Here is a 22,135-nt window from a genome sequence, read left to right on the forward strand (position 1 = left end):
AGTAAATTTAAATTAGCAATATAAAACTTCCAAAATTTTGAGGATAGTGGAAATCTAGAAAAGGTTTTCAAAGAATTGATGGGCGCTTGTTTAAACTTAGATTGCTTATATATGTAGCTAATTTTTCAAAATAAATTCAACTTTAAATAAAAAGAATGTATTATAATGATTGTGTGGGGATTTTTTTAAGTCTTGGTAACGAAACAACAATATTAACTGCTGAATAATTCACAGTTGCGTTACTGGTTTCTTATAAATTGAATCAAAGTGATTATATAATTTGCTTCAAATCTATTTGTTTAAAAGTTTTTTTGGCTTGTCTCCATATTCATAAATCTTGTTTTATTTTTTAAAAATTCGTTTTAGGCTTTGGACACGATGGAAAAAAGCGTAGAAAAAATTTATTAAAAAATTGTACTACTAACATATCTTCTTTGAACATGTATCATTGCGATAAATGATCGAAAATTATTTTGGTCATGATTTTATAGATTGAGAAGACCTAGTCGGGAAAAATCATTTTATAGTTTCTAAATAAATCTTGATTTTATAAGTTTCAATAGTAAAAAGAAATGTTATAAAATTTTATTTTAAATTGAAGATGTGTACGATACTCTTGTTTTTTTTTCAGAAATTAAAATTATTAGTCCAAATAGTACTACATTCAAAATGTAATGGATAACGTTACATTTACTCATTTGATTTTAAAATGTTATAAAGGAAATCGAAAAAGCATCTTAGTACTTTTTTTAACTTTCCCGGCAACATTTGGTGGCGCCATCTGTTGTTTAAACTTTTTTATATTTTTAATTAAAATAGTATATAAAATGGCTAAAAGATTAATTTTGAGGGTAAGGATGAGTTTTATAAAACATTTTAATGACGATTTTACTATTTAGCATTTAAGTCTGACCCTACTGAAGATACACATGACCCCCTTTATATTCCTACCCTCTCGATCTCTAACCACCAAAATTTAATAGCATCAATCCCCCTAATACACAAACCTACCTGCAAAATTTCGGAATTTTTTGACGAAAAAGCACAGGAGTTAGTAATCTTCAAAGGGGGTGAACAAAATCCTTTTTTCCCAACACACACTAACATTCATTCATACATACAGAGAGAGGGGGAAAAAAAACAATGTTTTTGCATTTCTCGACGTTTCAAGGTCCCGAGTCCAAAAATGTAAAAATCTTGGGTGTTATTTTTTGACCAATCGCCATATTTTCCGTCTGTTATATATAACAGCCAGGAAGGTAAAAATATTGTGCGTTACTTATTGATTCTCTCTCCTATCAATAGTTTACTCACATCTATATACTATCGATGGTTCCTAGAATATCTATTCTACTACTTCAATTGACATTATAAACGTCGCATCTTTCTTTGGAGTTTGCTGATAGGTCTAATCATCTTCAGCAAGTTATTGCTGAAGATGATTAGACCTATAGAATTTTTTTTTCTTTAGCATCTTTGGTTGGAGCGCATATTTGAATTAAGGTAAGGTCTAAAGGCTGTTCCCTAATTCTGATTGAAATGATAATATAATTTACCCGGTAATAATTTAAGGTGATTACGTTCACTAGGTATTCAAATATTTGAGAAAAGTGATATTCGCCCATCTCTAATTTATACAAATGACATTACTTTAAAAAGTTGACACAAAGATATAACTTAGAGTGCTTAAAAACAGAGAAAACCATAAATTTGCCGCCATAAATGATTTTTAAAAACAATGTTTTGAAGTTCGGATAAATAAATTTTAATTTTTTTATGTCAATGAGGAGCGCGGAAGCCCCTATTTCCTGCCCCTCTTGACCCTCCTCAAAACTTGATGCGATTGTAAAAACTTTCTTTTGAACACTCAACAAATATTTACCTCCCCCACTGAACACTAGTAGTTGGTCATAGGTTTGCGCCCGGTCAACGTGGAGTTTTCCTGGTTTTCTTCACGTTTGTAACACCTAAATATGGGCCACTTTCCCATAAAATATCTCCCAGAAAGCATTCTTATTTAAAAGAAATATAATAATTTTAAAATTTCATGTCATGAGAATTATTCGAATGACAAAATGAACTTTCTCGATTCTTAATGCATTATAGAGTTTGATTTATACATTATTTGGAACAAATTTCTTTCTTTATTCTTCCGGTTTCATCAGCAGAAAGGAATTGACGAGGATAAAATTCCATATTCGGAAAATCTTTAAATTGCATCTTGTAGAATTATTAGAATGACACGAAACTATTGCAAAGTATGATGTCACTTCCAAAATAATGCAGTTAGAAACTGGTAAAGTTACTTTTTTGCAATTTAATATACTGTATTAATGTTTTATAATCACTTTTATATCTTTTTGAAACAAACGATTTACTTTCTTCTAGGGATTATTAGATATATAGTAACTTTAAATACCTGACTGCAAACAAAATTTCATCTAAGCATAAAAATATGTAATTAAATAAATAAAAAATTAATTGTAAAATACATAAGAAATTTTAAAATTTAATTATCAATATAATTATCGTCAAATATGTTTTAAATCTATCAATTTCGAATTATTTTTATTTCTGAATAAATACTTAGTGTATGGAATTACGTTCATAAATATTAATATATATATCGTAAGAGTTAGTTTTTAAAAAAAATCCAACGAGTTTGCTTACTTTTCTCGGCAACATTTGGTGGCGTCATCTATTTTATTATTTAAAAAAATAAAAAGTTTTTTTTATTATAAAATGGTCAAAATACTTAATTTTGAGGGTAGGGATGGGTTTTATAAAAATTGTAAATGCTAATGAGTAAAAACGTCATTAAGTGCGACCCTACTGGAGATACACACGATCCCCTTTATCTCTCCATCCCCTCGACCTTTAATCACCAAAATTTAATAGCATCAATACCCCTAATACACAAACCTTCCTGCAAAATTTCAGAAATTTTCGACATAAAGTACGGGAGTTATTAAGCTTCAAAGAGGGTGAACCACACAATTTTTTCCATTTCTCGAGTTTCAAGGGCCCTGAATCCAAAATTGTAAAAATCTTTGCGGGTCATTTTTGACCGATCGCCATAGTTTCCCTCTGTTATTTATAATAGCCGGAAAAAACAATATTATTTTACAGTTAATTAATTACATATATAATCATTGAATAAATTTGTGTGAAACTGTACAAATAACTCTTTTATCATTATACGACTCAATACGGAAGCGGATAGGCAACATTTGGTGGCGCCANCAGAAAGGAATTGACGAGGATAAAATTCCATATTCGGAAAATCTTTAAATTGCATCTTGTAGAATTATTAGAATGACACGAAACTATTGCAAAGTATGATGTCACTTCCAAAATAATGCAGTTAGAAACTGGTAAAGTTACTTTTTTGCAATTTAATATACTGTATTAATGTTTTATAATCACTTTTATATCTTTTTGAAACAAACGATTTACTTTCTTCTAGGGATTATTAGATATATAGTAACTTTAAATACCTGACTGCAAACAAAATTTCATCTAAGCATAAAAATATGTAATTAAATAAATAAAAAATTAATTGTAAAATACATAAGAAATTTTAAAATTTAATTATCAATATAATTATCGTCAAATATGTTTTAAATCTATCAATTTCGAATTATTTTTATTTCTGAATAAATACTTAGTGTATGGAATTACGTTCATAAATATTAATATATATATCGTAAGAGTTAGTTTTTAAAAAAAATCCAACGAGTTTGCTTACTTTTCTCGGCAACATTTGGTGGCGTCATCTATTTTATTATTTAAAAAAATAAAAAGTTTTTTTTATTATAAAATGGTCAAAATACTTAATTTTGAGGGTAGGGATGGGTTTTATAAAAATTGTAAATGCTAATGAGTAAAAACGTCATTAAGTGCGACCCTACTGGAGATACACACGATCCCCTTTATCTCTCCATCCCCTCGACCTTTAATCACCAAAATTTAATAGCATCAATACCCCTAATACACAAACCTTCCTGCAAAATTTCAGAAATTTTCGACATAAAGTACGGAAGTTATTAAGCTTCAAAGAGGGTGAACCACACAATTTTTTCCATTTCTCGAGTTTCAAGGGCCCTGAATCCAAAATTGTAAAAATCTTTGCGGGTCATTTTTGACCGATCGCCATAGTTTCCCTCTGTTATTTATAATAGCCGGAAAAAACAATATTATTTTACAGTTAATTAATTACATATATAATCATTGAATAAATTTGTGTGAAACTGTACAAATAACTCTTTTATCATTATACGACTCAATACGGAAGCGGATATATGTACATATAAATCTCTTCTTGGCATTGTGTTTTATTACGTCTTCCCGCCTATTCAATTTTTTTTTTTTTTTTTTTTTTTTTTTTTTTTTTTTTTTTTTTTTTTTTTTTTTTTTTTTTTTTTTTTTTTTTTTTTTTTTTTTTTTTTTTTTTTTTTTTTTTTTTTTTTTTTTTTTTTTTTTTTTTTTTTTTTTTTTTTTTTTTTTTTTTTTTTTTTTTTTTTTTTTTTTTTTTTTTTTTTTTTTTTTTTTTTTTTTTTTTTTTTTTTTTTTTTTTTTTTTTTTTTTTTTTTTTTTTTTTTTTTTTTTTTTTTTTTTTTTTTTTTTTTTTTTTTTTTTTTTTTTTTTTTTTTTTTTTTTTTTTTTTTTTTTTTTTTTTTTTTTTTTTTTTTTTTTTTTTTTTTTTTTTTTTTTTTTTTTTTTTTTTTTTTTTTTTTTTTTTTTTTTTTTTTTTTTTTTTTTTTTTTTTTTTTTTTTTTTTTTTTTTTTTTTTTTTTTTTTTTTTTTTTTTTTTTTTTTTTTTTTTTTTTTTTTTTTTTTTTTTTTTTTTTTTTTTTTTTTTTTTTTTTTTTTTTTTTTTTTTTTTTTTTTTTTTTTTTTTTTTTTTTTTTTTTTTTTTTTTTTTTTTTTTTTTTTTTTTTTTTTTTTTTTTTTTTTTTTTTTTTTTTTTTTTTTTTTTTTTTTTTTTTTTTTTTTTTTTTTTTTTTTTTTTTTTTTTTTTTTTTTTTTTTTTTTTTTTTTTTTTTTTTTTTTTTTTTTTTTTTTTTTTTTTTTTTTTTTTTTTTTTTTTTTTTTTTTTTTTTTTTTTTTTTTTTTTTTTTTTTTTTTTTTTTTTTTTTTTTTTTTTTTTTTTTTTTTTTTTTTTTTTTTTTTTTTTTTTTTTTTTTTTTTTTTTTTTTTTTTTTTTTTTTTTTTTTTTTTTTTTTTTTTTTTTTTTTTTTTTTTTTTTTTTTTTTTTTTTTTTTTTTTTTTTTTTTTTTTTTTTTTTTTTTTTTTTTTTTTTTTTTTTTTTTTTTTTTTTTTTTTTTTTTTTTTTTTTTTTTTTTTTTTTTTTTTTTTTTTTTTTTTTTTTTTTTTTTTTTTTTTTTTTTTTTTTTTTTTTTTTTTTTTTTTTTTTTTTTTTTTTTTTTTTTTTTTTTTTTTTTTTTTTTTTTTTTTTTTTTTTTTTTTTTTTTTTTTTTTTTTTTTTTTTTTTTTTTTTTTTTTTTTTTTTTTTTTTTTTTTTTTTTTTTTTTTTTTTTTTTTTTTTTTTTTTTTTTTTTTTTTTTTTTTTTTTTTTTTTTTTTTTTTTTTTTTTTTTTTTTTTTTTTTTTTTTTTTTTTTTTTTTTTTTTTTTTTTTTTTTTTTTTTTTTTTTTTTTTTTTTTTTTTTTTTTTTTTTTTTTTTTTTTTTTTTTTTTTTTTTTTTTTTTTTTTTTTTTTTTTTTTTTTTTTTTTTTTTTTTTTTTTTTTTTTTTTTTTTTTTTTTTTTTTTTTTTTTTTTTTTTTTTTTTTTTTTTTTTTTTTTTTTTTTTTTTTTTTTTTTTTTTTTTTTTTTTTTTTTTTTTTTTTTTTTTTTTTTTTTTTTTTTTTTTTTTTTTTTTTTTTTTTTTTTTTTTTTTTTTTTTTTTTTTTTTTTTTTTTTTTTTTTTTTTTTTTTTTTTTTTTTTTTTTTTTTTTTTTTTTTTTTTTTTTTTTTTTTTTTTTTTTTTTTTTTTTTTTTTTTTTTTTTTTTTTTTTTTTTTTTTTTTTTTTTTTTTTTTTTTTTTTTTTTTTTTTTTTTTTTTTTTTTTTTTTTTTTTTTTTTTTTTTTTTTTTTTTTTTTTTTTTTTTTTTTTTTTTTTTTTTTTTTTTTTTTTTTTTTTTTTTTTTTTTTTTTTTTTTTTTTTTTTTTTTTTTTTTTTTTTTTTTTTTTTTTTTTTTTTTTTTTTTTTTTTTTTTTTTTTTTTTTTTTTTTTTTTTTTTTTTTTTTTTTTTTTTTTTTTTTTTTTTTTTTTTTTTTTTTTTTTTTTTTTTTTTTTTTTTTTTTTTTTTTTTTTTTTTTTTTTTTTTTTTTTTTTTTTTTTTTTTTTTTTTTTTTTTTTTTTTTTTTTTTTTTTTTTTTTTTTTTTTTTTTTTTTTTTTTTTTTTTTTTTTTTTTTTTTTTTTTTTTTTTTTTTTTTTTTTTTTTTTTTTTTTTTTTTTTTTTTTTTTTTTTTTTTTTTTTTTTTTTTTTTTTTTTTTTTTTTTTTTTTTTTTTTTTTTTTTTTTTTTTTTTTTTTTTTTTTTTTTTTTTTTTTTTTTTTTTTTTTTTTTTTTTTTTTTTTTTTTTTTTTTTTTTTTTTTTTTTTTTTTTTTTTTTTTTTTTTTTTTTTTTTTTTTTTTTTTTTTTTTTTTTTTTTTTTTTTTTTTTTTTTTTTTTTTTTTTTTTTTTTTTTTTTTTTTTTTTTTTTTTTTTTTTTTTTTTTTTTTTTTTTTTTTTTTTTTTTTTTTTTTTTTTTTTTTTTTTTTTTTTTTTTTTTTTTTTTTTTTTTTTTTTTTTTTTTTTTTTTTTTTTTTTTTTTTTTTTTTTTTTTTTTTTTTTTTTTTTTTTTTTTTTTTTTTTTTTTTTTTTTTTTTTTTTTTTTTTTTTTTTTTTTTTTTTTTTTTTTTTTTTTTTTTTTTTTTTTTTTTTTTTTTTTTTTTTTTTTTTTTTTTTTTTTTTTTTTTTTTTTTTTTTTTTTTTTTTTTTTTTTTTTTTTTTTTTTTTTTTTTTTTTTTTTTTTTTTTTTTTTTTTTTTTTTTTTTTTTTTTTTTTTTTTTTTTTTTTTTTTTTTTTTTTTTTTTTTTTTTTTTTTTTTTTTTTTTTTTTTTTTTTTTTTTTTTTTTTTTTTTTTTTTTTTTTTTTTTTTTTTTTTTTTTTTTTTTTTTTTTTTTTTTTTTTTTTTTTTTTTTTTTTTTTTTTTTTTTTTTTTTTTTTTTTTTTTTTTTTTTTTTTTTTTTTTTTTTTTTTTTTTTTTTTTTTTTTTTTTTTTTTTTTTTTTTTTTTTTTTTTTTTTTTTTTTTTTTTTTTTTTTTTTTTTTTTTTTTTTTTTTTTTTTTTTTTTTTTTTTTTTTTTTTTTTTTTTTTTTTTTTTTTTTTTTTTTTTTTTTTTTTTTTTTTTTTTTTTTTTTTTTTTTTTTTTTTTTTTTTTTTTTTTTTTTTTTTTTTTTTTTTTTTTTTTTTTTTTTTTTTTTTTTTTTTTTTTTTTTTTTTTTTTTTTTTTTTTTTTTTTTTTTTTTTTTTTTTTTTTTTTTTTTTTTTTTTTTTTTTTTTTTTTTTTTTTTTTTTTTTTTTTTTTTTTTTTTTTTTTTTTTTTTTTTTTTTTTTTTTTTTTTTTTTTTTTTTTTTTTTTTTTTTTTTTTTTTTTTTTTTTTTTTTTTTTTTTTTTTTTTTTTTTTTTTTTTTTTTTTTTTTTTTTTTTTTTTTTTTTTTTTTTTTTTTTTTTTTTTTTTTTTTTTTTTTTTTTTTTTTTTTTTTTTTTTTTTTTTTTTTTTTTTTTTTTTTTTTTTTTTTTTTTTTTTTTTTTTTTTTTTTTTTTTTTTTTTTTTTTTTTTTTTTTTTTTTTTTTTTTTTTTTTTTTTTTTTTTTTTTTTTTTTTTTTTTTTTTTTTTTTTTTTTTTTTTTTTTTTTTTTTTTTTTTTTTTTTTTTTTTTTTTTTTTTTTTTTTTTTTTTTTTTTTTTTTTTTTTTTTTTTTTTTTTTTTTTTTTTTTTTTTTTTTTTTTTTTTTTTTTTTTTTTTTTTTTTTTTTTTTTTTTTTTTTTTTTTTTTTTTTTTTTTTTTTTTTTTTTTTTTTTTTTTTTTTTTTTTTTTTTTTTTTTTTTTTTTTTTTTTTTTTTTTTTTTTTTTTTTTTTTTTTTTTTTTTTTTTTTTTTTTTTTTTTTTTTTTTTTTTTTTTTTTTTTTTTTTTTTTTTTTTTTTTTTTTTTTTTTTTTTTTTTTTTTTTTTTTTTTTTTTTTTTTTTTTTTTTTTTTTTTTTTTTTTTTTTTTTTTTTTTTTTTTTTTTTTTTTTTTTTTTTTTTTTTTTTTTTTTTTTTTTTTTTTTTTTTTTTTTTTTTTTTTTTTTTTTTTTTTTTTTTTTTTTTTTTTTTTTTTTTTTTTTTTTTTTTTTTTTTTTTTTTTTTTTTTTTTTTTTTTTTTTTTTTTTTTTTTTTTTTTTTTTTTTTTTTTTTTTTTTTTTTTTTTTTTTTTTTTTTTTTTTTTTTTTTTTTTTTTTTTTTTTTTTTTTTTTTTTTTTTTTTTTTTTTTTTTTTTTTTTTTTTTTTTTTTTTTTTTTTTTTTTTTTTTTTTTTTTTTTTTTTTTTTTTTTTTTTTTTTTTTTTTTTTTTTTTTTTTTTTTTTTTTTTTTTTTTTTTTTTTTTTTTTTTTTTTTTTTTTTTTTTTTTTTTTTTTTTTTTTTTTTTTTTTTTTTTTTTTTTTTTTTTTTTTTTTTTTTTTTTTTTTTTTTTTTTTTTTTTTTTTTTTTTTTTTTTTTTTTTTTTTTTTTTTTTTTTTTTTTTTTTTTTTTTTTTTTTTTTTTTTTTTTTTTTTTTTTTTTTTTTTTTTTTTTTTTTTTTTTTTTTTTTTTTTTTTTTTTTTTTTTTTTTTTTTTTTTTTTTTTTTTTTTTTTTTTTTTTTTTTTTTTTTTTTTTTTTTTTTTTTTTTTTTTTTTTTTTTTTTTTTTTTTTTTTTTTTTTTTTTTTTTTTTTTTTTTTTTTTTTTTTTTTTTTTTTTTTTTTTTTTTTTTTTTTTTTTTTTTTTTTTTTTTTTTTTTTTTTTTTTTTTTTTTTTTTTTTTTTTTTTTTTTTTTTTTTTTTTTTTTTTTTTTTTTTTTTTTTTTTTTTTTTTTTTTTTTTTTTTTTTTTTTTTTTTTTTTTTTTTTTTTTTTTTTTTTTTTTTTTTTTTTTTTTTTTTTTTTTTTTTTTTTTTTTTTTTTTTTTTTTTTTTTTTTTTTTTTTTTTTTTTTTTTTTTTTTTTTTTTTTTTTTTTTTTTTTTTTTTTTTTTTTTTTTTTTTTTTTTTTTTTTTTTTTTTTTTTTTTTTTTTTTTTTTTTTTTTTTTTTTTTTTTTTTTTTTTTTTTTTTTTTTTTTTTTTTTTTTTTTTTTTTTTTTTTTTTTTTTTTTTTTTTTTTTTTTTTTTTTTTTTTTTTTTTTTTTTTTTTTTTTTTTTTTTTTTTTTTTTTTTTTTTTTTTTTTTTTTTTTTTTTTTTTTTTTTTTTTTTTTTTTTTTTTTTTTTTTTTTTTTTTTTTTTTTTTTTTTTTTTTTTTTTTTTTTTTTTTTTTTTTTTTTTTTTTTTTTTTTTTTTNAACACTTTAAAAGTTTCATAAACACGTCTTACGGGAGGGAGTATATCTTGCCCCATAGAATTGTAATCGACGGTAGCCATGTCTTCGTGAGGAAGCTTCTTCATGTACTCCACGGATTCAAAATCTAAGTAGCGAGTGTTCCGAATGATTCGGGCGTGCTCCCTCTTTGCCTTTTAACGGACTTACTACTAAACACAAGTGTTAGATTAAAGGCGATTATAATAAACTACGGACCGAAACGTTAGAGAACAATGTGCTTCTTACCAATGGTATGGTCTAATGATCAGGTCAACGTCTTACGTTCAATCTGTATCTCATTCTAGGCCGTTACACTCATGCTCTGTTGCAATTTGTTAAATCTTACCAAACACACGCTGGTTTACAAAACCCCTTCTTACCGAAATGTACCCTTTTTTTCCAGAACGAAGTAAATGTACGGATTTGTATACAAGACATATTTTTCGTAATGAAAACGTTAAAGTGTTTCATTTATTAGCGATTAAAATGTAAGCAAAAGAATAGAACAAACCATGTGATCCAAATATATTACCTATTAAAAGATTTTAAAAGAGCAATAAACTCATTAACTTTATTTTAATCTACAAAAAGAAAAGTATTGTACGGATTTTTAATTCGGCGCCTTCATAGCCATAAATAATAAATGCTTTCTCTTTCCAGTGGCGAAATATGATTTAGACATAATAAATTTACTGTTATTAATTTAATAAAATAATTTATCATATTTATATCGTTTATTATTACATTTATTTACTATATAATTTACCAATCTACTCAGTTAGATGATTTAATTTTATCGCAAGTTGAGTGGCTTTAACCTATTGTTATTTTATATATAGAATATTATTTGTTTATTCTTTATATAGAAAATTGAATAACTGCAGATATAAGTCGGAAGTAAAATACATTAAGGCGTTTCCCAAAACTTTTTTTATTGTTTTATTGTGTATTTAATTCCTAGCAATTCAATATTGCTGCGGTTAATAAAATAATTCATGGGCACTTCCGTTTGAAAAATGTCAAGATAACATATTATTATTATTATTATTATTGTTATTTTATTTAATAGGTCTATTTAGATTATTAAACTAGATCTATAGAATAATTTAATAATAAAAAATATTCTTAATATATTTGTTTTTAAAATTTAAAAATGGCCTAATTAATTTTTACCACTTGATCAATTTTGTTCCAATTGTCCCAAAAATCTTAAGGAATTTTCATAGAGTTTAACCATCACTCTTTAAAAATGACTAAATAAATCATTAAAATAAAAATTCAGCAAATTATTAGTTAATTGAGGGAAATAAATTATGTGTTTGATTATAATTATTTAACCAAAATTAATTATTTATTAGATAAAATTAGTATGTTCGTCCAACTTAAAAAAATTAAATTTAAGTTGATAAAAAATTTATTATTTTAAGATTAAATTTCTCATTTAAATAAATTTTTAATATAAAAATTGTGTGAAGTGGTAAGAAAAAGAGAAAAAAAAGAAAACAGAAAATAAGGAAAATTAATTTTTTTTCCAAGAAAGGAAATAAGAAGGAAATTTAAAAAGGAAATAAGATGAAATCTGTATAATTCTTTTTTTATACTATAATGTATCTATCTATATAGGACTTTTGTAAATGTGTATAGAGACATTACAGTATATAATACTGTATAAATTATTTGGTTGTTTATACTGTAAAAAGTAAGAAAGAATATGTATTCTTTGCTTGTACATGTAATTTTCTTAGTCTATATCAATTAGGCAAATATACTTAAGGGCTTATCACACCGGTGTGATAAGCCCTCAAGTATATTTGCCTAAAATTGATATAGATCAGTGTTTCTCAACGGGGGCGATATCTCCCCATGTGAGCGTTTTTCCATGTTCAGGGGATGATTAGTAACAATTTATATTTTGGGGGGCGAAAAACAATTTTCTGGGCGATATAGTAAAACATTATATTAAGAATAATTAGATATTTTATTCGTTATATCGTACAATAATTAAACAAATAACATTATACTAGTCACTAGTCTATTCAATGCAGTACGAATTTGGCGTTAGCCTTGTCCCTCGGCATCGGAATTTTGTAGTGAAGGGGGCGATACTACGTTGAAAGGGGCGACGATTCGTTAGAGGTTGAGAAACACTGATATAGATTAAGAAAAATAAAACAACATTAAGGCTAAAAGCAATAGACTATTCAATTGTACGTGTACATTTAAACTTAATAAATATATTACACTGATCAAATTGTAAATACTTTGCTGGCTTTTTAAATTTAAAATAATTGAAAATGTATATAAATTATACATAGAAGTTGGTTATAAATTATGCAAGTTTTATTAAGGATAAATGGATATTAATTACACGGAATTAATTGCATTTTTCTTTAATAAACTATTACAAAAGTTCCTATTCCTGTGTAATGCAACATTTTCCATGGAAAACTTTTTCTTATAATTTGATTTTACGTTGATTACTCCTTATAGCTATGATATTTAAATGTTAAAAAATTATTCGGGACAGTTTATTTTTCTTCAACTTGTAAGAAAAATATAAGTTTAAAATTTAAATTTAAATTTAATTATGAATTTTCTCTCCCTCTCTCCAACTTATGTGAAACAGAAATAGTGTAGCATGAATAATTGCAGAATATAAGAAATATTTCGATAAAAGCTTACCCCTGCGGAATCATCGATTTGTAATTTTAAAGGTAAAGATAATTTTTTTGGTACCACTTCGCTNTTTATTACTTTAGAAATAAAACATTATAATGTTATATTTAAATTATAAAACTCGTCTTAATTATTAACAAATATTATACAGGTTAAGAGAACAGGAGCTTAATGAGAATGGAGAAAGTTCTATGATTTAGAGAATTACTTCCTGTTTTCAACATGCACAAGCGCACATACAATCTTTTCCAGTTTCTCTTCTTGGGCGTGACTTATCTAAAAAGGAAAAAAAAAACAATTTATATGTAAACATGTACTAGTGGATACATTATATTTAACGGTTAACTAAGTTAAATTGGGTTAAAATTACAATTTCAAATGTCTTTAATTTGGCAGTATAGATTAATTTCGATAGGTTAGTTTCTTAATTATTGTCATATAAGAAGTTATTTTAATTATATCTTTCCTTATCCTTAATACATATTTGTTCGGCAGTAAAGCCGAACTTCATTAAATCTATAATGTTAATATAAACAAAAAGAAATAGTGCAGATAAACACGCCCTTATCAATGTTTCTATGTTTATCCGCATCAGGCAAGCGGAAAATTTTCCGTAAAAAATTGATTTATCATTATTATTGTTTTTTTTAATCTAAATGCCCATTTATACAAGGATCTATATATAAATAAACAATAAAGATGTTATCATTTACCTCCAAGAAAAGTTGCATTTTTAATAGGACGTCTTGGTTTATTCTTCTTAACGCCACTAAAGCAAGAAAATATCATTTTTTCTCCTGTTAAATGCACCATTCCTGGATCCGAAGTTATGTTACCGAATGGAGTCATCAACTTAAATAAATTTTAAATATATTTTTAATAAGCATAAAGTATTTTAATTTTGTATAAATTATCGTGTAAAAGTTTTAATTTATTTTTTTAAAGTATTAATTTTAGATATTATCAACAGTAAATAAATAAATAAATAAATAAAATACTTAACTGTTTTCGGTTCTTGTGATATAATTTGGCTGGCTTTGCGCTTTTCTATTATACAATTGACGTGAGCTTTTTGATTTTTATTCAGCATCTTCTAAAAATAATTTAAATAAATAAATTATTTTTAATTTGTTTATTTAAAATGTATTTTAATTAATTAGTTTCTTATCAGATACGTACGCATTTCTAAAAATTTCCGTTTCTACTAAAATTTAGCCTAATTTTGATCACCTACTTTTTGTTGAAAAAGTCGGAAAACATTTCAGAAATAAATAAAAAAAAAGAACATTTCAACGCTTCGTTACATTTTTTAATGTCGTCATTTCTCCTAATAATTCTAACGGAACAAATTATTTTTAATTATTCACATTTAATTCCAACATCCTAAATTTTTTATAGTTTTTATTCTTCTCTATTTTTGTGTATGTCAAATATAAAATTTATTTTTAAATTATTATTATTTTGAATTTTTTTTTCGCTTTAGTGTCATATCATTCAGTTTTTTCCTTATTTTTTTCTCATTTCTTCCATTTTTTTTATATGCATGTAGGGAAATTAATTCTAAAATATATAAATCTTTTGGAGTAAAATAGCAAAACATATATATTTTAAGTAAGGAGGAAAATCTAGATGCGTTTACACGTTAAAATTACAACTAAATTTGCGTGTCAAATCGTATCTACTGTTTATTTTACATATAAAAATTAAAAAATTACGTTGCTATTTTAAAGTAAATCTATAAATCTGAAAGTAGCCTGTAATTTTTAAAGTATAGAATTAATATACATATCAAACTTATAGAAATACTGTATGATATTCTATAAATTTTATAAGTCTATACAACTTATAAAAGTATGTAAACTTATATTTGTAAGTTTAATTTTTTATTCTATAAGTTTTACATAATAATTTTATACGTCTAAAATAATTCTTAGTAATTTATATATGTATAAAATTATTATGTAAAAATTATGTTAATAATGTTACTTAAAAATAGAAAAAAATCTATATATTTTAAATATTTTAACCATGCAATTATATATATTACTGTATTTACAGTATAAATTTAATATATATACTAAATACTGTATGTAGGTATGTATCTATACTGTATATACACTGTATTTATTGTGTATATAGTATATTAAATACGGTATACAAATTATTATTAAAATTCGAAAAATTAAGATTCTTGCTGAAATCTTTTAAAGTAAAAAAAATTAAGCAATAATTTGTATACAGTTAATTTATTTTCGTACATATTTAATACAGATTTAAAACTGAAGATAAATTTAGTAAAATTTAAAATAATACCATGACGTGGAAACAGTCATGTTTATTTAGGACAATAAGATAAAGATTATTACCAGAAGTCGTATTGTCCAACTTCAATTCTTATATCGTATACGGTTCTAGTTTACTGAGTAATTTGGTAGTTTCTTATCCGGATGAAATGCATCAAATCCCTTCCCACCCTCTTATCTTAATATGATAAAATGCAATCAGAACGTAAGATTCACGAGGAAGAAGACAAATGATTTTTCCACAACCCAATAATTTGTTTCTCTCCGATGCTTACAATGAATTTGTACTGAATGGTATTAATCATTATTTGATAATGATTAAATTTCAATTAAAACCGATTCGTAATGGTTGAATAAAAGTTGATGAAGATTATTACAGCTGAGTACAATGATCTCCTACTAATGAATCGAGAAACGATGAGAAAGTTTTAGTGATTAGGCTCTAAATTACTTTAAACTTTTAATGTGAGCATCTCTCTTTAAAAGTCATTTGCATTAACAAAATTCTATTCTAATTAATTCATTAACAATAAATTAACTTAATTAATTCATTAAATTTTCTGAAAATTTCCTTTTATTATTATTTTTTAATCGCTTTAATTTTAAAAATTAAACGTTAATTAATATACAGTATTATTTATTTACTTTATCTGTACATAAAATATTACTTTATACTTATGAATAATTGCAGAATATAAGAAATATTTCGATAAAAGCTTACCCCTGCGGAATCATCGATTTGTAATTTTAAAGGTAAAGATAATTTTTTTGGTACCACTTCGCTAGCCACAGCATTCAGAGGTTCTTCTTCTATAGATGCCAACTTGTCAATTCTCCGAGAAAACTAAAAATTAAAATTTATGATTATTTATTGCAATGAAAATATCGTTTACCTTACTAAATAAAAACATATACTTGATTTTCTTGAATTGTACAAGGACACTCTCGACCTTGAGATCTAATATACATCCCAGCCAAAACAAATACTCCGATGATCACAGTCATGGTTACTACAGTGTAAGATATAATCCTAGTTAATTTTTGCGAGTTTGATCCAGGTTGTTTGTAAGCCTACTCGGAAATAAAATTAATTTAAAAAAATAATAAGACACTGTAAAATTTTCATTATCACATAAACATGTAGACTAAACACTTTAAAAGTTTCATAAACACGTCTTACGGGAGGGAGTATATCTTGCCCCATAGAATTGTAATCGACGGTAGCCATGTCTTCGTGAGGAAGCTTCTTCATGTACTCCACGGATTCAAAATCTAAGTAGCGAGTGTTCCGAATGATTCGGGCGTGCTCCCTCTTTGCCTTTTAACGGACTTACTACTAAACACAAGTGTTAGATTAAAGGCGATTATAATAAACTACGGACCGAAACGTTAGAGAACAATGTGCTTCTTACCAATGGTATGGTCTAATGATCAGGTCAACGTCTTACGTTCAATCTGTATCTCATTCTAGGCCGTTACACTCATGCTCTGTTGCAATTTGTTAAATCTTACCAAACACACGCTGGTTTACAAAACCCCTTCTTACCGAAATGTACCCTTTTTTTCCAGAACGAAGTAAATGTACGGATTTGTATACAAGACATATTTTTCGTAATGAAAACGTTAAAGTGTTTCATTTATTAGCGATTAAAATGTAAGCAAAAGAATAGAACAAACCATGTGATCCAAATATATTACCTATTAAAAGATTTTAAAAGAGCAATAAACTCATTAACTTTATTTTAATCTACAAAAAGAAAAGTATTGTACGGATTTTTAATTCGGCGCCTTCATAGCCATAAATAATAAATGCTTTCTCTTTCCAGTGGCGAAATATGATTTAGACATAATAAATTTACTGTTATTAATTTAATAAAATAATTTATCATATTTATATCGTTTATTATTACATTTATTTACTATATAATTTACCAATCTACTCAGTTAGATGATTTAATTTTATCGCAAGTTGAGTGGCTTTAACCTATTGTTATTTTATATATAGAATATTATTTGTTTATTCTTTATATAGAAAATTGAATAACTGCAGATATAAGTCGGAAGTAAAATACATTAAGGCGTTTCCCAAAACTTTTTTTATTGTTTTATTGTGTATTTAATTCCTAGCAATTCAATATTGCTGCGGTTAATAAAATAATTCATGGGCACTTCCGTTTGAAAAATGTCAAGATAACATATTATTATTATTATTATTATTGTTATTTTATTTAATAGGTCTATTTAGATTATTAAACTAGATCTATAGAATAATTTAATAATAAAAAATATTCTTAATATATTTGTTTTTAAAATTTAAAAATGGCCTAATTAATTTTTACCACTTGATCAATTTTGTTCCAATTGTCCCAAAAATCTTAAGGAATTTTCATAGAGTTTAACCATCACTCTTTAAAAATGACTAAATAAATCATTAAAATAAAAATTCAGCAAATTATTAGTTAATTGAGGGAAATAAATTATGTGTTTGATTATAATTATTTAACCAAAATTAATTATTTATTAGATAAAATTAGTATGTTCGTCCAACTTAAAAAAATTAAATTTAAGTTGATAAAAAATTTATTATTTTAAGATTAAATTTCTCATTTAAATAAATTTTTAATATAAAAATTGTGTGAAGTGGTAAGAAAAAGAGAAAAAAAAGAAAACAGAAAATAAGGAAAATTAATTTTTTTTCCAAGAAAGGAAATAAGAAGGAAATTTAAAAAGGAAATAAGATGAAATCTGTATAATTCTTTTTTTATACTATAATGTATCTATCTATATAGGACTTTTGTAAATGTGTATAGAGACATTACAGTATATAATACTGTATAAATTATTTGGTTGTTTATACTGTAAAAAGTAAGAAAGAATATGTATTCTTTGCTTGTACATGTAATTTTCTTAGTCTATATCAATTAGGCAAATATACTTAAGGGCTTATCACACCGGTGTGATAAGCCCTCAAGTATATTTGCCTAAAATTGCTATAGATCAGTGTTTCTCAACGGGGGCGATATCTCCCCATGTGAGCGTTTTTCCATGTTCAGGGGATGATTAGTAACAATTTATATTTTGGGGGGCGAAAAACAATTTTCTGGGCGATACAGTAAAACATTATATTAAGAATAATTAGATATTTTATTCGTTATATCGTACAATNCTTATTTTTTTCTATAAAAATTAAAATAATTAATTATAAAGTAGAGATTAAAATTAATTTTAAAACATACTTTTATACAAAATATTATCTCTTGTCAATGATTTAATGTATTTAATCGAAATATACGTAGCAATAATCATGTTGCAGACAGAGTGAGAAATAAGTAAACAACAATTCAAATCGGTGTGGAGGGAACACTGGCCACTGCCCACGTGGTCTACTCACCTATGAAAATTCATGAGCCGATTCCAATTCGAATTCTCTAGATAAGCAGGTTTGTGTCTGAGAGGTTTTTCAACTGATGGTCTATTTTGGCCTAGGCCATTATGCCCATATTTACAACCAAGAATCAAAAGTTTGAGTTAGAAGTTAGCCGATTAATGTTCATGTACTAAAGTGAATGGTAATTGTTTTTTTTTTTTTTTTTTTTTTTTTTTATTATAAAAGTTGGCGGTTAGACACTCTCTTCCCGCTCGAAGAGAACGAAGAGACTTACAAGAGTGTATATTTGGTTCCAAGAACGACTCATTAATGCATCTTAGGGAAGCTACCCATTCGGTAAATTTCTTAAGATTTTTGGGACAATTGGCACAAAATTGATCAAGTAGTAAAAATTAATTAAGCCATTTTTAAATTTTAAAAACAAATATATTAAGAATATTTTTTATTATTAAATTATTCAATGATAATAAAATATAAAACTTGAATAAGCCTTTTAATTCTTATTTTTATTGTGATGAGGCTCTTTTAATTATTATTTTCTTCGCTTTTATTGAAATATGTAGAAGTAAGAAAGTCATGCATTTATGAATTTTTTTTACATCACAGAACGAATATCATATAGCTTATAATGCCTTATAAATAAAAATAACTCTATAAAAATCTTCAAAAATCTTGAATTTATATCATTGTGAAAAAGTTTTCTTTACAGTTATGGCCATATTCACAACCAAGGATCAAAAGTTAGAGTTATAAGTTAATCAATTACCATTACCATCGTACGTTAACCGAAGAAAAGAATAAGACTCCTCTGTGAAGGTAGTATAAATGATAGTTGATTGTAAACTCTCTCTCTTATAGATTAGAATCTCAGGTTAATTTCGAATAATCTCGCAAAATCTTTTAATTGATTCTCATGCGCATAAGTATAGTGTATCCCATTTATAATAATAAAATAATAATAATAATAATAATAATAAACCAAATGTTTTCTTTTGTTTTCTTGTCTTTATATGTATATCATGTTTGGGTGTTGGTANTCTTGAATAATCTCGCAAAATCTTTTAATTGATTCTCATGCGCATAAGTATAGTGTATCCCATTTATAATAATAAAATAATAATAATAATAATAATAATAAACCAAATGTTTTCTTTTGTTTTCTTGTCTTTATATGTATATCATGTTTGGGTGTTGGTATCAATAACTATATGTTATTTAAGTCTTAGTTCAGTATTTATTCCTGTATATAATTTTAGATTTAGCCCTCTATTTTTATTTTGATTAGTATAATAAGCTATTTGTACATGGAATGCTCAGAGGCTTAATGAAACCCCCTTCTCTATCTCTTCTCGGTCCATTACATGCTGTTGCCCCGTAGGCTACCGAATGGGTAGCTTCCCTATGCATTAGTGTGTCATTCTTGGAACCAAATATACACTCTTGTAAGTCTCTTTTAATGCTTTTCGAGCGGGAAGAGAGTGTCTCATTAACCGCCAACTTTTACAAAAAAAAAAAAAAGAAAGAAAAAACCAATTACCATTCACTTTAGTATATGAATATTAATTGGTTAACTTCTAACTCAAACTTTTAATTATTGGTTGTAAATATGGGCATGAAAGATTATATATAAATACATGGGGGTCTGTAGAAGCACTCGAGTAAAATATTCCATAAATTATAATCGTAAAAGCAATTGAGAGGTAACCCTTAAACCCCGACCATGGCAATACTGTATTCTATAATCTACTCGTGAAACAAGCCCCCAAAAATTTATTGATGTAATTATTTGTCTCCAATCTTCGCCCTCCTGGAAAATTTTATGCATACGCCCATGTATAAACATATAGATAATAATAATAACGTTGCAATACATAGAAAATGATACGGGTAAATAACATAAAAAATCGAAGTTTTTATTCTAAAATTCTAATTTAATCAACTCATAATTAAACTAAATAAAAAATTATCCACTTTTAGACACAAAACTAAACAGAGAACAATTAAAACGATAAAAAAAATGCTCTTAAAATTTAGAATATTCTGTCGTAACTTTTAAGATATAAAACAGTGTAATATAAAAGGACAAATAACAACCTAAAGCTTAGAAAAATTTCAAAAAAACACTTTAATTTTTCAGGTTTTTTTTAAAATAAATTGAATAATTCGAATATTAATAGACAATGATAAAATATTTGTCTGTTTAAATCGAAGAAATGCGCTTTTATCCCAAATCTTAACAGATTCTAAGATAAATTTCAGAGACTTCTGGAATTAATATTTTAATTAGCTGTAATATAACTTTTTACTGTTATATTTATCATTGTTTTCCCTTTCCGTAAAATTATAATTAAAAATTTCGAAATAAATGTTTTTATGGATGCATTTAAAATCTATTTAATGACCCTATAAATTGCGCAAATTACGTTATTAGTTAACTTATATTCTTCAAAAACACGGAATCATTTTTAGGCTTTGAAATGTCGTATTATCTGAGTGACAGGTAATTTTCAAATCTTTCTTAAATCACGTGATACGATGTCACGCGCTAGATACCTCACTTCTTTTTGATCATCAGAATGGATCGTTCATTATTGTTATTATGTTATTAGATATAATATAAATTCGAAAAAAATTTAAACAAAATATTTAAAATGTTGTTGTACACGGATGTAGAGTAATCAGAACTTTTGAAATGGAAATTTATTTTAATTTCTTCAAAATATACAAAGTTTTATTCCAAATGTTTTGAATAAAACAATACTCAGTTATCTTTCTGTATGTCTTCTGCTTTCATCTTTCACGGAGCCTCAAGCATTATTATGATCTAAATAAAAAGACATGTAATGTGATGGTTGTGTTAAAATTCTTACTTTTTACTTGCAGAGAATATAGAATCAAACCTAGATATAGCGACTTCCTAAATAACACCAAAGAATACCTGTGAAAGAGTTTCTCCCTTCTGTATCTATGAATTATTAGGTGTACGATTTTGCATTACAAACGACATCGTTATTACTTAATGGCATGACTTCTCTCAAAACTTGTTTGTGGACTACTTCAATTATACAATTTTTATTGTTTGAAGTATTTCTATTTAACTCCACATTCGATTTACTGCTATATACAGAAGCATATGATGGCGCCTAGTCGGAGTTTATATGACCAATAGCTACGAATTTTACAGTCGAAGCATTTCAATGAGGATTGAGAAATGGCTGGATTATCCATATTTCATTTAAAGCAGAACTATTAAAAATCATTTGAATATTTTTATATCAGCACTTTCTCAAGCCATGTTCTGAAACAGTTTTACTGTATAACCAAGATTTTATTTTAAAAAAATAATAATAATTACAATTGCTTCNCCAAATACGGTATACAAATTATTATTAAAATTCGAAAAATTAAGATTCTTGCTGAAATCTTTTAAAGTAAAAAAAATTAAGCAATAATTTGTATACAGTTAATTTATTTTCGTACATATTTAATACAGATTTAAAACTGAAGATAAATTTAGTAAAATTTAAAATAATACCATGACGTGGAAACAGTCATGTTTATTTAGGACAATAAGATAAAGATTATTACCAGAAGTCGTATTGTCCAACTTCAATTCTTATATCGTATACGGTTCTAGTTTACTGAGTAATTTGGTAGTTTCTTATCCGGATGAAATGCATCAAATCCCTTCCCACCCTCTTATCTTAATATGATAAAATGCAATCAGAACGTAAGATTCACGAGGAAGAAGACAAATGATTTTTCCACAACCCAATAATTTGTTTCTCTCCGATGCTTACAATGAATTTGTACTGAATGGTATTAATCATTATTTGATAATGATTAAATTTCAATTAAAACCGATTCGTAATGGTTGAATAAAAGTTGATGAAGATTATTACAGCTGAGTACAATGATCTCCTACTAATGAATCGAGAAACGATGAGAAAGTTTTAGTGATTAGGCTCTAAATTACTTTAAACTTTTAATGTGAGCATCTCTCTTTAAAAGTCATTTGCATTAACAAAATTCTATTCTAATTAATTCATTAACAATAAATTAACTTAATTAATTCATTAAATTTTCTGAAAATTTCCTTTTATTATTATTTTTTAATCGCTTTAATTTTAAAAATTAAACGTTAATTAATATACAGTATTATTTATTTACTTTATCTGTACATAAAATA

The 22,135-nt window shown here is 20.6% G+C and overlaps 1 protein-coding gene across 1 annotated transcript; it reads right to left on the bottom strand.

The window, feature by feature from the left end:
* Positions 1-12,372: 12,372 nt before the first annotated feature.
* On the bottom strand, positions 12,373-16,780 carry LOC111634703. The gene is made up of 6 exons (XM_023379539.1): positions 15,739-16,780; positions 15,474-15,629; positions 15,280-15,402; positions 13,259-13,348; positions 12,969-13,107; positions 12,373-12,531 (listed from the first exon to the last, which is right to left on the bottom strand). Exons 1-6 carry the CDS (start codon positions 15,808-15,810, stop codon positions 12,473-12,475), a joined length of 639 nt encoding a protein of 212 aa, XP_023235307.1. The 5' UTR covers positions 15,811-16,780; the 3' UTR covers positions 12,373-12,472.
* Positions 16,781-22,135: the final 5,355 nt, after the last annotated feature.

Source organism: Centruroides sculpturatus, unplaced genomic scaffold (genome assembly GCF_000671375.1).
Source record: "Centruroides sculpturatus isolate CEXI.00-Female unplaced genomic scaffold, Cexi_2.0 scaffold617, whole genome shotgun sequence".
Classification (NCBI taxonomy): domain Eukaryota; kingdom Metazoa; phylum Arthropoda; class Arachnida; order Scorpiones; family Buthidae; genus Centruroides; species Centruroides sculpturatus.

Coding starts and splice junctions, on each gene's coding strand:
- LOC111634703 (XM_023379539.1), bottom strand. CDS start 15,810: ATGAAGAAGCTTCCTCACGAAGACATGGCTACCGTCGATTACAATTCT. Junction 15,630..15,738: donor GGCAAGATATACTCCCTCCC/GTAAGACGTGTT, acceptor ATTTCCGAGTAG/GCTTACAAACAACCTGGATC. Junction 12,532..12,968: donor AAATGCAACTTTTCTTGGAG/GTAAATGATAAC, acceptor TTTCCTTTTTAG/ATAAGTCACGCCCAAGAAGA.